Below are 16,087 nucleotides of genomic sequence, written 5' to 3'. Positions count from 1 at the left end.
CTTGTTAAAAAAAGTTTTTTCTGACAATTTTTTCTAGTTAACACATATTAGGCCATATTTTAGAATCTAAAAACAAAAGCTAACTTATATAGGGAATTTCATTTATCCATGGAAGATAAAGGTCATGCGATAAATAAGGACTATTAAACACCTCAGTACCACAAAAAAGTGAATGATTTATTTAAAGTTTTCCTGATACTTCAATTTTAGGGTAATTTTGTTCAAATAAAATTGCCTGTTCTTTCCAATGAAGATGTGTATAGCTTTTTTTTTTTTGCGATTTCTTTTTCTGCTTTCTAATGAATTCCCTTCTAAATAAGTCAGTAAATATGAGAGACTGTGTTAATAATTTGAATTACCAGCTGAATTAGAATATAGGTTTAAAAAACTTAAAATGTTAAAAATTAGAGCCAGGCTCTTATATTAACATTAAGCATTAGATGTGTGTAACTTACTGTGTTTCCCTGAAAATAAGACCTAGCCGGACTATCAGCTTTAATGTGTCTTTTGGAGCAAAAATTAATATAAGACCCTTTATTATATTATATTATATAAGATCTGGTATTATATTATATTATATTATATAAGACCCGGTCTTATATTAAAATAAGACCGGGTCTTATACTAATTTTTGCTCCAAAAGATGCATTAGAGTTGATGGTCTAGCTAGGTCTTATTTTCGGGGAAACACGGTATATAGTGACACTGAGAAACTTACAAGATTTAACCCAGCATTCTGGTTTGGAAATAAGGAAGGGTGTACCACAGAAAAGCTGAAAGCCAGGAAGAAGAAAGAAGTGATTTTTCTGGTGATTATTCTTAAGATAGCACAGGAAAGACTTCCAGAAAGTTTTCTGTGAAACAGCCTGGTCTGTCCTAGAGAGGAGGTGGCTCTGGAGTATAACAATAGATCATATACTCCTCTCCTATGACTACATGGGGTTTTGGCAAGAAAGCTCTTTCATGTGAAGAGGTATTATTTATTTAGGGCATGTGGAGATTTTGACTAATAACAGTAATCTATGTCATTCTGACATGTGATTCAGAAGCTGGGGCCCCCAGGTTGGACAGCCGGAATTTGGAGTTCTGGCCTTGCTATTTTCTAGTTGTGTGACCTTAGGCTATTTATACAATCCTTTTGTACCTCAGTTTCATCACCTGTAAAATGGGAATAATAATAGTGCCTTCCTCATTCAGTGAGGACTCAAACAGACAACATTTGAAAGTATCTAATGCAGTGTCATGCACATAGTAAGTGATCAATAAATGTTGCTACTTAGTATTATCATGACAGGTAACTATGCTGGTTGATACCAACCTAAGTAATAGCAGTATAGAATCAGAGTGTTTGATGCTGTAATTAGAATCTAATTACACTAATTAGATTCTAAGATGTAATTAGAATCTAAGTAATAACAATCTAAGTTAAGTGCCCTTTTGACATTAGCTCCTAATAGTCAGTGAACGTCACCTAGAAATTTATAATAGTCTAGCAATAATCCGTGAGGAAAACAATCATTAAAATATGTGAAAAGGAGTCAGAGATATGAGCCAAGTGTTGCTATCGGAAGTTTCCCTCTTCTTAATGCTAGGTTGGCGTGCCAAGTCTCCACAGTGAAATCCTGTCTGTCAAAATTATCTCACTGTATACTTTACAGTTCTGTTGTTTTTTTAAATATCCACAAAAAAACTTATTTCCTAACCTTGGATTTTTCTTCAGGCTCTGGCAATAGTGGTTTTCCATCTTTATCCTGTAAACAAAATTGAAAATGAAATAGAAAAGTTTCCTTTTATGTCCCATTATGTTTATCTTGGGGAATTCCAGGATATTAAGGGAGAGCTTGTTTTTTTCTTATATTTGAGTGAATTTCTATTTCAGATTTAGTTTTTGTAAATTATTGGAATAAAGAATTGAGATGTTTCTAAACATGAAAAACTTTCCATTTATAAGCATATATAAGAATCGCAACTATTTTTCCATTATGTGTTTATGTGTATTATTTCAAAGACGAATTACAGATATAATTATAGGAGTTAGTTCACCATCCTCATCTTAAACCAAAACCAACAAAACCACCTTAACTGAGGATACTGGTAAATAGCTGTACATTTATATCTACCACTTAGAAGATCTATTGTGCTTTAATCCATATAGCAGTTAGAGAAAAAAAATTATTCCCAAATTGTTCCTTCTGCTTTAAGGTTAAGAATTTATGTCAAGCATTGTTAATACTAAAAACACTTAATTTATGGGGATTTTAATGACCACACAGTCACAACTTAGGAAACCATCCCTCTTAAAGGGTCCAACTGTAGAGAACAGAGAAGAAAGGGTTCAGGGTTTCCGAGTTAGTATATGAACCGGACAGACGTGTCCTTATGCACTATGAGAACAGACACCACAAAACACGATGGGAAAGCAAGAGACATGTGCTGCCGTTAGTATGCACAGTGGCTAACAACGTACCGTGGCTGGTTTTAACCTGTATTCAGACGGGACTGTTTCGTCATCCTCACCACACTTCTTTAGTTTCTCTTCTTTGGCTTTTGCCTGAGGAAAGTGGAGAAAAAAAAATAAACAAATAAATATTTGGATAACACGTAAAATAAGATGATATCACTTTATGTACTTCATGGGTGTTGCAGAGAAGACCAAATCTGATAAAAGTGTCTGTATGTGCTTTGTAAACTACAAAGCACAGACCAGGGTGAGCAGCTTTGAGGAAGGCAGCAAGTGGGGTGACTGAGAAAAAACACAGGACTCCCAGGGAGGTGTCCCTACTCTGCTCTCAGGTGCTCTAACGCCTTGGGAAGCCTCTTAGTTTTTTTTTGATTCGGTTTCCTCAGCTTAAAATGGGGCTACTAGTAATCCTTACCTAGCTACTGACTTGTAATAATCACCAGAGGAAAATAAATAAACAGCTGCTGAGGCAGTTAAGCACAGTGCAAAAGTTAGTCGCAATTACTGTCATAGCCTTCATCTGTGTGTCTTACTCAGTGAGGCAGTTATCTACGGGGGAGAAACCACCAATTCTCATGAATGGTGACCACAGTTCAGAAATGGGAGAAGCAGCCCATCACAAATCCTGGATAACTGGCTTTACCTATTTTAAAAGGACTCCCTTCAGTAACATCAGGACTTCACTGGATTGATGAACCAGAAACCACCAACTCCATTAGAAGTAAAAATGTACAGTAGTTCTATAATAGATCACTGACTTCTAGGATGTAACATTTGCATTTTAAACGATTGGTCAGTAATGCAAACTTCTGTCAGTAATATAACAATTTGTACCTCTATCAAGGCACGGATTTAAATCACAAACCAAGGAGGTCCTGGGCATAAAGAGGGTGTGTGGGTGGGGGGTGTCTCCAGCTCAACCCACTTCTCCCACCTAAACCCTAAGGTTGTAGTTCTCCATTGAATGATTAGTCAATTCATTAATTTTAAAAACATGAAGCACTTTAATGAGCCATTCTTTTAGGCTCTGGAATTACAGTTTTATTGTTTTACAGAATAACAGTCTTAATAAGGGATGTTTTGTTTTGTCTTATTTTTTAACAAGACAATTTTAACACTGTCTTGTTTAACATTTTTAACAGTAGAATATATTAACATTTAATGTTAACATTTTATATATGTTTTAACATATATAACTTATATATATATACACACACATATATATATACATATACATATATATATATATATAACATTTATATATAATTTAAATGTTAACATTTAATATATTCTACTGCAGGATACGGAAGAAGCCCATTTCCTCATTCATAGATTTGTGAGGGCTCCACCTATAAACCAGCCTTCATGAAAGTCCAAGGTCACCTGTTTGATAAACTGTCCTCTCTACTCCACTTGAGCTTCTCCACAGTCACATGCACAGCTTAATTCTTTCTAGTCTTCCTTGATCTTTACATTCTTTAAATGCCTGCATTGCAGGCATTCAAAGCAAAATGTCTCCTGAACTGACATAGCACCAGATTAGGTTAACTACACACAGAAATAGAGATTACTAATGTGGTGTCATTATAAACATTATCATGTTATGATGCCTCATAAAAATGACAAGTAGGCAAGGACCTGTTCTCTGCAGTGTTATGTCATTTTTCCTCAGAGCTCTCTAGTATGGAATTTACTGGAGTGGCTGCGGACTCCTATAGGATATGGCCTTTATGAGCCTTGTCACATCAGACTACCCAGGAAGTAATGAATTCACCATTAGATAGTAAAAATTCATCTTAAAAATCCAGAGGATTGGAAGATCTTCTTAGGGAATATTTACACTTTGTACATAACAAAAAAGAAAAAGAGATAGAAAGAGTAGAAAAGAAAATGGAATAGTTATTTTCATTAAAATTTTAGGACTTTACTGCTGCTGAGGTTTTCTAGAAATTTAATACACTTACATGCATTCCAAAAGATAACTTAATGTTATCTTTATTTAACTTTTTTTTACCTCTATTTATCTGATTTTAATCACTGTAAGACTACTCTTCTTGTCCTGCGATTTATGTTTATACCTTCCCTCCCCAAAGGATCATCTCATTAAACATGCTAAGAATCTGTAAAAAGCCTGAGCAAAAATGCAACTGGCTCACTGCCACATAGCCCTCTGATGGTGGGACCACAACGTGGTCTACCCAACTTGGGACCACCCTTCTCAGGGTTCTGCCAGGACCACCCTTTCCTTTAGACATGGCTTCTATCTGGCTGTTCCAAGTAACGGTGATGTGTATCTCGAACTGTGTTTTAATCAAAGTTTCTTTTCTTCTCAATACATTACTTGGTCCTGGAGGACGAGGACTGCTTCCCCTGCTCCCCCGTGTTCGCCTTCAAAAAGATTGTGCCACACTGCGCCTGGTGAGCCCTCAAGGAAAGTCGAAGACAGAAACTGGCCCATTTTGGACCAGGGCTGTCTCAGACTCAGGGAGTGTTGCTGGGAGTCCCTGAGACTCACCTTCCCTGATGACTCAGAACGGGAAGTGACTTCAGAGGCAAGGGCATTGTGACAGCGACCACTGCCAGCTCCCCTCCTGAGCTGATAGGATAGTGCTCCCCAAGGCCCCCAGGCTGCATTTCTATGTCAACCCCAACTACATTACTTTGTCTGAAATGTCCCCAGGGCAATTTTTTTCTTTCCTTCCTCTTTTCCCCCAGAGGACTCGGCTGAAAAATTCTTTTAAAAATTATAATATTAAAACTCTCCTAAAAAAAAAAAAAAAACTCTCCTTCACCAAATACAATCTTGCTTTAGCTTAGAAGATCTTGTTAAGTATGGTGGGATAAAAAACTACCCAGCATCATGCTTTAAACATGCAGCAGCTTTAGTTACAGAGTAATTGTTTCTGCATTTTATTCTAATTTGAGACCAATTTTCAGCATCTTTCCCATAGTTATAAAAAGAAGAGTCTCTCCACCCACCTACAGTCATCTCCCTCTCTCCTAATTAAGCGATGTACCCGAAACCCTTTTGAAAACACAAATTTCCCACTTCCATAAGAGCAGACAAACCTCTTTCTCACCAGGCTACTGCTTCTGTGTTATCTTCTTCAGTCGGGTGTCATTTAAGCATTGGCAAAGGAGATTAGTGTTCATTTTAAATATTAAAGTTCTAGATGTTTTACAAGACACATGCTCAAATATCTTTCTTGGTTGCTAACTCCCCAGCAATAAATATCTAAAGTAACCAGACCCTAAAAGTAAGGCAGCATGAAGAAGAGTTCATTGTAAAATCTCCAATAAAATGAAAGTTGTACAAGAATTCTCAACATGCATTACACATTTACTTTTGTAACCTGCACACTAACATTTGTATATGAATTCCAAGGTCAGTACCTCATCGACTTCCTTAATGGAGCTGAGGTCGAGCTCAGGTTCTGACTTCCGGTGGCCCAGAGAAGCTGAAAGAGCATCTAGTGCTTCATCGCTCATTGTGTCCTATTCAAAAGGAAAAATTCATCCATTAAAAAAAGAGAGAACGTCTTCTAAACCTGAACAATCCATCCACTTCTTTGTAAAATGTAAAATTTAAATTTATAAGATGAATCATGAACGGGGGAAAGACTCTAGGAAGGTAATTTTATTTGCAACCTAGCAAAAGAGAGAGAAATAATAAAGAACTTACCAGTGAGTGAAAACTGGGGCTAAGACAGTTTCTACAGTAACAGTGCTCTCTAGGGCACAATGTACCTCTTACTTAACAAGCTAGTATAACTATGAGAATAATTATGCCATTATTAAACACTCATTATCACACTAAAAGCTGCGAGAAGTGAACTCTCGCTATCCTGTTTTCCTTTTTCTAAAAATGACTTCTGACAACCCTGTCCTTTAACAAACCGGCTAAGCCCAGAAAACAAGGCAACCTGAGGTGGCCCCGGCCACCTTCTTCTCTGCAGGCAGGATGGCTGATCGCTGTAGGAACTCCCACTCTCAGGGGTGTGGTGCTCTTACTGTTTCTTTAGCCAGCCAGATAAAAATAAACTGTCCATGCCAGGAGCGGGGAGAGGCAGAGCAGCTCCGACAAAAACTATTCCTTGTGTTATCTGGATAGTTGGCAGGTGGAGCATGTATTCTCACCCAGCCCAGAGGTCTAGAACCACATTTCAGGATTCGTGAGAATTAAGTCATAGTTGCTTTGGTTAAAAGAGGTGGGCAGAAGCAGCTACAACATCCCTCTAGTAATTTCACAGGGCTCAAATTCCTTTAGGAAACCATGTTAAAGATTTTATGTTCCAAGAGTATAATTTCTCTGGTGTCCTGCTCTTCTGGGTATTGTAATGGTGAGACAGTCTTGTTTCATGACTAAGAAGATTGTAATGAAATCCCCCATAACCACTTACAGAAACAGAGAAGACCTGCCTAGAAATGATCAATATTACCAATTGGCTTTGCCATTCCACACAGACCCAAGAGAGAAAAGATGCACCTTATCATGTATAATGCACTATTGGGATTGTCTTGAATCAGTTAGATCAACCTGAGGAAAACAAGTGTTGTCAGGTGAACTGTGGTTATTTGCAAAAAAGTAATTATTTATACCTCCTTCACCTTTCTTTTTTTCTTGTGGGGTGGAACAGCACTTTTGATTACCGTGGCTGACTGAGCTTTCAAAACCTCTCCCGTAGTTTTCTGAAAAACAAATTATAAAAGATTAGATTTATAGATGCGGGAAATGTAGTCAGCAGAACTAAAAAGTCAGTTGTTTTAAAGTTCAAGAGGGTATCTAACAAGTTCGCCTAATAACACTGGAAACAATACCTCTTCCTCCGTTTCCTTTCTATCAGCGGTAGAACTGCAGGTGAAGTCAGATGATAAGGCATCGATGGCATCATCGGGTCCCATTGGTTTCTAAAGAAACAGGTACCATGATGGGTAACATGTGGGAATCATTCAAGTGACAGATCAGATTATAAACCCAGCAAATGAAGAATGTACTTTGGCAATTCCTTTCCCACCAAATGAGATACGTTAATAAAATAATTCAGCTGAAAGCCTATGTATGCAAGGGAATGGTTTTTGTAATATTATTTTCCTTGTTCCCTTCTTATAGTATTACATGTTAGGATATTCTCATTCTATTTTTATTAACATTTATTTTATCCTAAAACTTTCTTGGATCCATTCCTCTTCCCCTAAAAAAACTCCATATGAAACCAATGAGCACTAAGACAAACCCCACGTCCACTCCCTTTCTCTGAACAGATGGAAACTTCATCTGATTTAGAGATTACTTCAGCCATAATCCTAAAATACAGAATTGACAGCCTTACCTGCCAACCAAAAATACAAAAAATGTTCACTGGGATCTTAGAAGATTTTTAATGTAAACTCACCGAAGAGTCTGGAGGAGGCTCTGTGATCCCTTCTTTTTTCTGAAATAAAATATTCATTTGATAACGTTGAGAAGGCAAAATTAATCCTTACAATCAGCAAAATGTATTGCTCAGTGAGCGTTATGGGTTGAATTGTGTCCTCCCAAAATTCATACTGTTGGAAGTCCTAAACCCCTAGTCCTCAGAATGTGACTGTATTTGAAGATACGACCTTTAAAGAGGTAACTCAGGTTAAATGAGGACATTAGGATGGGCCCTAATCCAATATAACTGGTGTTCTTATAAAAGGGGGCAGATATGGACCCAGAGATACACATAGTGGGAGGACGACGTGAACAGATATAGGGAGAAGACGGCCATGTACAAACCAAGGAGACAGGCCTGGAATAGATCCTTCCCTCAAAGTCCTCAGAAGAAACCCACCCTGCTCACACATTGATTCCAGTCTTCCAGCCTCCAGGACTGTGAGACAATGTATTACTGTTGTTTAGGCCATCCAGTCTGTGGTACTTTGTTATGGCAGCCCTAGCAAACTAATATAGTGAACGCCATAGTAATGACAATTTCATATGCCCTATTTTGTCTTCTAAATTTTAAAAAAACTGAATATATTGACGTGATAAAGATTATATTCCAAAAAGGAAACAGTAAAGTAGAAGTAAATGGGTATTTAACTTACGGCTAGAAGTTCCCTATATTTTGGAGGAATTGTGACTTCTCTTTTACCCAATTCTTCTATGTAGGTAGAAGTCATTGGATCCTGGAATAAAAATCATACAAATAGGGATATTATATAATTATTTAGCTGAGAACGTTATACGCATAGTCAGAAATCAAAGTACTATTCCGTTCTTAATTTATGTAGTATTGAAATAAAATGTAAAGCATTAAGAAGCCAAACTTGATACAACTTTGAAATTCTAAGTTTACACAAATACTTGCCCTTATTTAACTGGTTTAACCCACATAGAATGCTGGAAAATATTCAAACCATATGTTAAATTTGAATCCAATATTAAAATACATCCCAATATTAAAAAACATTAAAATGTTTTTCATTGTCTAATGTTTCCAATTCATACAAAAATACAGTTAATAACAATACATTTCTATATAACCCAACACCCAACTCTATCAGATCTATAGTTATTTCGTATGTAATTTCTAAGAAAGAAAATTAAAGTGATGTCTCCTGTTTAGCCCTTTCCAACCCCATTTCCCTTCCTTGCTAACCAGAGATAGCCACCATCCTGAACTTTAAATTTATCATCTATACCCACTTAAAGTTGAGCATATTTTAAAATGATTATTCTACATGTAGGTATCCACAAACAATATACAGCATTATTTTGCATATTTTCAAATGACATAGAAATGGTATATTCTAGATATCATTCTGTGATGTATTATTTTTATTTGAAATTATGTTTTTGGAATATATCCATGTTGATACATGAATAATCCATTTTAACCACTATGAAGTATTCCATTATATTATCTTGTCTCCTGTTGAACATAATCACTTCCAAATGTTTCAGCTGTTCTTACAAATCCTTGTACACATGGGCAAGTCTCCCTCCGGAGAATCTCCCTAGATGTGGAATTGCTGATTGAAAGCTATACACCCCTTCAACATGAACGAGTACTAAGTAAGTTGTCAGACTTTTACACTTTTGCCAATCTGATAAGTATGCAGTGATAGCTGTCCATGTTTTAATATCATTTTCCTAATTACTAGGGAGACTTCATTTTATTTGTTTACTGGCCAACCAAGTTTTATCCTAATTTTCTATTGGGTTGTCTTTTTCTCACTTTTTAAAATTCTTTGTAAATTCTGGACAATCCTTTGCTGTGTTTGTTGCAAATATTTCTTTCCAGACTACGGCAAGTTTTTTTTGTGTTTATTTTTACTATTGAGAAACATACAATTTTCATGCTTTTTAGGAATTAAGAATAAGGATGAACTGAAGGTGGTAAATATCTAGAAATCAAAACAAGGCAAGCCCATGGGACTCCGATTTCAAGGACAGAAAAGTCTTTGTGACTCAACAGCCCGTTTGCCAGCACCAGTCTCAGCACAGACAATCACTACATGTTCGCTGAATCAACCCAATGGTATAACTACCACAGGATAAACCATTTCCATCTCCAGCACTAATTTTAGTTGCTTTTATTGATACTGACATCATCCTGTTTCGCTCTAAGCAACAGAACACTAGATATAATTTTGTGCATCGTGTCCGTATGTTTCTCTCCTACCAATTAAGAATGAATCTTTACAGATATCAAGATCACATACCGAAACTTCAGGTCCAGTATATGTTGTGTTATCTTCTTCAGTTTCTTCAGGTTCTCCTAAAGTGTCTATTAAGTCATCCAAAGCAGCATCCATGCCTGACTGGAAAAAAAAAAAAAGAGAGAGAGAGAGCAGATATTTAAATGTTATTTGTCACACATATTTCATTTTTTACTTTTTAAACTAAACAACATCATTCTGTGTAGAAAAATACCAAACACCAAAAGTTCTTCAAATATCAAAATAGTTAAAAATCTGGGCTCCAATAGTCCATATTATTTAAAGTCTCAGAGTACAGATTCTAAGGTGGAAAGAGAAACAGTCATATTCAGGCAAGAATCATAGTTTTAATAAGTCTAAAGGCACTAACTACAGGAACACATGTATGGTTCATTAAAGCTGCCAGACCAATCAATGTACTGACAGTTAAAAAACAAAACAAAACAAAACAAAACACAAAGAATTATGACCATGTTGTTATATGCAATAGGAGAAATTCTTTATATTTATTGCTGGTCAGTAGTTTTCCAGAGTTATACATACAAAGAACCCCAACAAAATCTCGCTATAGCACTTCTTCTAAATAAAATCTATGTCAAAAATGGATTGCCCTGTGTTCCACTTGTGTGTGTGTTGTTGTTGTTACTTGCTTGACTAAAGATGTTCACAACAGAAATAACCTGAAAGGAATGTTAAACTTAAAAGAAGTGACAGTTTACTCTGTCAATATGGGTTTAAATCAGTAAAATGACTGAAAGAATGCCGCCATACTATTTTTGAGGTTAAGAATGATTCATTGTGAAGAAAAAGTTGCATTTAAAAGCCAAAACAATAATTTGAGGAAGATCCTTTACTACTTTAACTCAAGACTAAAAGTGACTGTTTATTTAATTTTTTTTTTTTTTGCATCTATCATATTCTCTTTACAATTTTAGGAACTCATTCTATCACCATGTAATAGAATTTGGGGCCTGTTAGCTTTAGACTGACTCAGTTGGAAATTTCAAAATGAAGAAGAACCTGACATTCTTTAGTGATACCTCTGTTTAAAGAAGGTATCTTTGCAGGAGAGAAATTGGAATGTAAACTCCATGGAATATAACTGGAACTTTCAGAACAGAGGGTTATAATGTAAAATGTTATAGTCCTTCAGGCACCTCCACCTCATACTGTTTGCTCTCAAGAAATCAGATCATGATAAATGGAGAGACTATAAATAAATGTCTTATGCAGAAATGTACTGCTACCTTCATACCTTTCCAGATGGTTTACCCGGTTTGGATTCAACTGGTACAGTCGAGGTTAATGATTTATTTTCTGTTTTCTGGTGGGAGTTTAGAAAGGAAAAAAAACTCTGTCACACACATTTTAAAATTTGATAACATATTTAAAAATGAATTCATTATAATATTAATATTGATCATATAATGAACACGTGCTCCGTGCAAGACACTATGTGGAACGTGTTACATTCTTCAGAACAGCATAAATAATATCAATAAATAACATTAATACTAGCTACTGTAATATAGTATATAATACTAACATAAATAATATTAGCAATGTGGAAAGCAAGGCCGAGACAGGTTAAATAATGTTTAAGACACAGTAAAACACAGAACCAAGATTTGAATTGAGAACTGTCATCTCTTTCTTTACTACTCTTGGTTCCCTCTCCCAGGGCTCACAGCCAGTCTTTGCAAGACCCACGAATCCTTTTGATAAGCGGCCACTTCTAGCTGTTGCTATTTCAGTCTTTGCTCTCACACATCAAGACCCCCACACCCTTTCCTTTGGCATTTCATCACCAACTCTTTCCTTTATTTCCCTAAATTGAATTTCCTTCTTACCATTGCTTCAGTTGCTCTGTCAATGACTGCCAGTAACTTTTCAGTCTGTGACGTCCATGCCTTTACCCAGACATAATCTTCTCTGAAGTTTGACCCTGGTGAGAACCCCTGTCCTGACTCACATCTCTCACAGCAGCCATGACCCAGCACAATCCCGGTTCTACTCGGCGTTTTGTGCCCTCCATTCTCTGCCACCTCTCGCACTTCTGCTTTGCCCCCATTGGCATATATCCTTACACATTTCTGCCCGGCCCTGGTGGTTCTATCCAAAATCATTCTCTAGAGCCAGGGGCCAAACACTTTCAGGGCCTTCACTACATGGGTGAAGTTGTCCGGATTAAGACAATTAGACAATCACTTTTAATCTGAGTTAAATAGTATAAGGCCTGTTCCCAAAGTTGTTGCTTTCCCTTTTGAATGCAGGTTATTTCTCATAATGAATCATTCTTAACCTCAAAATTAGGACGATGGCATTGTTTCGTTCCTTATACAGGTGTAAACCTACACTGACAGAGTATACTGTCCCCCTGTTGCACGGCCCCGAAATCGGGAGGTGGAGAGAACAGGCTCCAACTGTCTGGGTTTGCGTACTAGCGGACACACACTGGCTGCACGAGACTTAAGGCAGGTCGCTCTCCTGCAGCTCAGTACCCAAGTGTGTGAGAGTAGGAGAATGACTGCACCTACCTCAGGGATCGTGAGGATTCCATACAGTGTGAAAGCCAGTGTTTGGTACATACTAAGCTCTTTGTAAGTACTTGATATGTAAGTAAGTGCTAAATGAATGACTGCTGCGATTGTTGTGTTAAAGATACTGTGGGGGCCATCAAGGTGTGAGCCTGAGTCTGGACAATTGAACCCACTTCCATGATTCAACCACAACCTTATGCAGACATTCATTCCTGACCCTTCTGTCCTACCATCCCCCCTTCTCTCTCTCCCACCGTTCTCCTGTATGCCAAAACAATATTCTAACTGCCTCACACCTTTCTACACACCTTTCTTGGGATACCTCAAAACACTTAAATTCAGCCTCTGCAAAATCAGACACCATTTTTCCTCCTCAGCCAATTCCTCCTGTGATTCCTGTTCCACTGTCAGTAGTAACCAGAACAAGGCTCACAATTTAAGGATTCACTCACTCTCAGGGGTGCCAGCCCTGCACTGGTACAAGCCCTCACTAGGGTTACCAACTAGAGTTACCAGCCGAGTTCATTCACACTCTGAAGCCCCAGGTTATGAGCTTTTACTTTACTTTTGCCCGCTGCAGCCAATAATTTCCTAAAGCCTGAAGATTTTACCTCTGCAATGCCTCCTCCATTTCTCCCTATCTTGTTCTATCTCAGCTCCAATTTAGGATAAATTAGGACTCACCAGGACTACTGAAACAGTGCCTGACCAACCTTCCACCTTCCTATCTCTATTCCGTTTCATCCCATCCACTGAGGTCACTTAATCCTTCTGTAACTGGGTTTTAATCACATCACTCCATCTCTTCTCTAATCTTCAATGTTTATCCTCTGCCTGTTGAATCACTACCACATGTATACACTCACTTTAGTCGTCTCCACAGCAAAGCCTCAACCCGTCTTTCTGGTCTTAACAGTCCTACCACTCAGCTCCCTGTGCTTCACCCAACACTGGGATGCACTCTGTATACCCAGAATACATTTTATACTTTTCCACCTTAATGTGTCTGCAAGCCAGCAATCCGAGCCTCACTCAAACTGCATCTACTCAAAGCCCCTGTGGACTCCCGCCATCAGACAGAATGCCTCCATTCCTCACCAAACAGCTCCCTGTCTTAATCTGGCTTGAGTTGCAGCCCCAGGGATATTGTCTTCTTCCTAACCCTACATGGGCCAGCCTGCAGCTTGGGTGTCCTGCCGAGTCAGACACTGCTTTAAACATGGTACATACTTTTAAAAAATGCAGATCTGATCAATTCCACTTTATGGGAGACAAATCAAATGCAAAGAAAAGTGAAATGATTTGCCACAAAATCCAGCGCAAGTCAGTAGACACCAGAATTCCATATAAGCCTCTCCTAATTTTATTGTTTAGCTTTTACTGATAACCCTAGCTAAATTATATCTAGCATGCAGGAAATTTCAATTTTTGATTACATTTTAATATCTATTCTAACATATCTAATCCTCTATTTTAAATCTACCCATTTTTCAAACCATTTCATCAACACAAGAGAGTAATGTGTACCCCTAGGATGAATTGGGGATGGGGTCTCAAGTGGTCTGATGCAAGAAAATATTATTGGAAGTTGGGTCTTTTCATTTAAACGTTTACATAAAATTTACCATTACTCTACAGGATATTTGCATTCGTTTGAACAAAACTAATATACATTTCTCCCCAAAATCTGAGAAAAATTGATGTTTCAGGGAGATGAGACATAATTTATTCTATGACTTTCCTTACATCTATCCTGCAGGGGAATACCTTTCCCATTTTGAGAAGCAGGAAAATAAATATATACTACATCTTTCTATTTTCATTTCCACCTTCCCATTATTGCTTCAATTTCTTACTATGGCTTCCAGAGAAATAAGTACTAGCATTTCTAGGGAGACATGGCCTCCAAACTGAGGACTCACTCTGTATTGCTATGGGTAGAAACGTAGACTCCTTCTCATCTTACATTTCCAGGCGAGGATCTGAAGTGGCTCATCAAAGGAGCTTAGGAAGACTTACCCATAATTTCTCAAAAGGGCACATACATACTTTCTTCTGAGAGGGCTTACGATGTCTCCTTTGAAAACCTCCCATAACAATTCATGTAACGTCATGGCTATTCGTGATTTACTAGTATCAAGATAGCTGGAGTTCATGTTAAAAGCTGAAATTAATGCTTATTCAAATATTCAAGGCAATTTTATTTGCTTTATTTCAAACTTATACACCTTGAAGGCAGAAGCTGAGTCAACTCACATGTTAATTTCCTTGGTACTGATGATACCAGGCTTTCAACATGGCAGTGCTGAGTAAGTCTATTGAATATATACATTTAAAAATCATTTTTGGTATTTTGCTCACTCTATACCGTTTAGCTACATGATCCCCTCCACAAAATTTCACAAGTGCATAGCGTTCAGTTTTACCAAATGGCAGGTTATTTGCGCGTGGTAGCCCTGGAACGCTAAATGGTTAATGAGAGCCAGACCTAAAGCTCTAGTAGAATGGGTCTACACTGAGCATACCTTTCTCATACAAGAGACCTGATAAGCATCGAGGCCTACAGACACTTTACATCTGCTTATGTGAACTCACCTTGTCATCCTGTTTGCCAGATACTGCAGCTACACCGGCAACACTCTTTCCACCAGCAGAAATTGTGTCCTGTGGTTTAGTCTAAGGGTGGGGATAAAAGATTAACAGGACTAAGTATTTTTCAATGACTATTTTTGAGATCATGCTTTTCAAATGTCATTACTGAGCCCGTTCACCCTCATGGACATCTTGTAGAGAAATGGTCGCTTCCTTCTACTGAACACGATGCAACCGGGCATCCCATAAGGCTGGACTCAGGAGCTTACAGAGTCCGTGCAGATAACACATAGTGAGGTGGGCCAGGTAGGGACTGTGGCAAATTAGGGCCCATACACCAGGTGCAAAGCTCTAGTCAATTCTTGCCATGTGAGCCCACGGTTATTGCAAATTCTGATTTTTCAAGAGAAGCTACAAATTTTGATTTTATGTGAAATATTCTGACTTTAATTGTTAGCAACTAGTTAAAAATAATTTTAATAATACTGTAAGCCAAACAAAACAGATTTGAACACAATACACATGGGCTGCGTTTAAGTGGTGGGACACAGACTTACACTCTCTGACATAAAGTACATTGTGAAGCAGGCCTACTTCTTGTATTCCAAGAGCTCTCAATGGAAAAGTTCCTTTCACAGATGTTTATTCTTCTAATAATTGGCCCCCAGTAGCTTTAGAAACATGGGATCTATTTCTGATTGTTTGGCTCTCTAAATTCATCTCTTCTAGAACAAGACTCTCAAAACCCTCTAAGACTTCCAAGTACACAGCAGATCATGCAGGGCATCCCACAGCCCATGAGGAG

At 37.7% G+C, this 16,087-nt stretch overlaps 1 protein-coding gene across 5 annotated transcripts in view; it reads right to left on the bottom strand.

Moving 5' to 3' along the window:
* Positions 1 to 16,087, bottom strand: part of CAST (calpastatin) — a 69,942-nt gene that overhangs the window by 26,526 nt on the left and 27,329 nt on the right. For 3 of the 5 annotated variants that reach the window (XM_033110393.1, XM_033110396.1, XM_033110394.1), the window contains 10 exons: positions 15,286 to 15,366; positions 11,406 to 11,474; positions 10,154 to 10,252; positions 8,534 to 8,614; positions 7,855 to 7,893; positions 7,280 to 7,369; positions 7,061 to 7,150; positions 5,855 to 5,956; positions 2,468 to 2,551; positions 1,704 to 1,751 (listed from right to left, as the gene is read on the bottom strand). In XM_033110393.1, the coding sequence (XP_032966284.1) occupies positions 1,704 to 1,751; positions 2,468 to 2,551; positions 5,855 to 5,956; positions 7,061 to 7,150; positions 7,280 to 7,369; positions 7,855 to 7,893; positions 8,534 to 8,614; positions 10,154 to 10,252; positions 11,406 to 11,474; positions 15,286 to 15,366 (783 nt within the window). The remainder of the gene's footprint in view (positions 1 to 1,703; positions 1,752 to 2,467; positions 2,552 to 5,854; positions 5,957 to 7,060; positions 7,151 to 7,279; positions 7,370 to 7,854; positions 7,894 to 8,533; positions 8,615 to 10,153; positions 10,253 to 11,405; positions 11,475 to 15,285; positions 15,367 to 16,087) is intronic. The other 2 variants (XM_033110392.1, XM_033110395.1) reach the window with 2 other exon arrangements.

The sequence above is a fragment of the Rhinolophus ferrumequinum genome, chromosome 7 (genome assembly GCF_004115265.2).
Source record: "Rhinolophus ferrumequinum isolate MPI-CBG mRhiFer1 chromosome 7, mRhiFer1_v1.p, whole genome shotgun sequence".
Classification (NCBI taxonomy): domain Eukaryota; kingdom Metazoa; phylum Chordata; class Mammalia; order Chiroptera; family Rhinolophidae; genus Rhinolophus; species Rhinolophus ferrumequinum.
The sequence above is the reverse complement of the archived record's forward strand: the minus strand, read 5'-3'. Positions and strand labels throughout refer to the sequence as shown.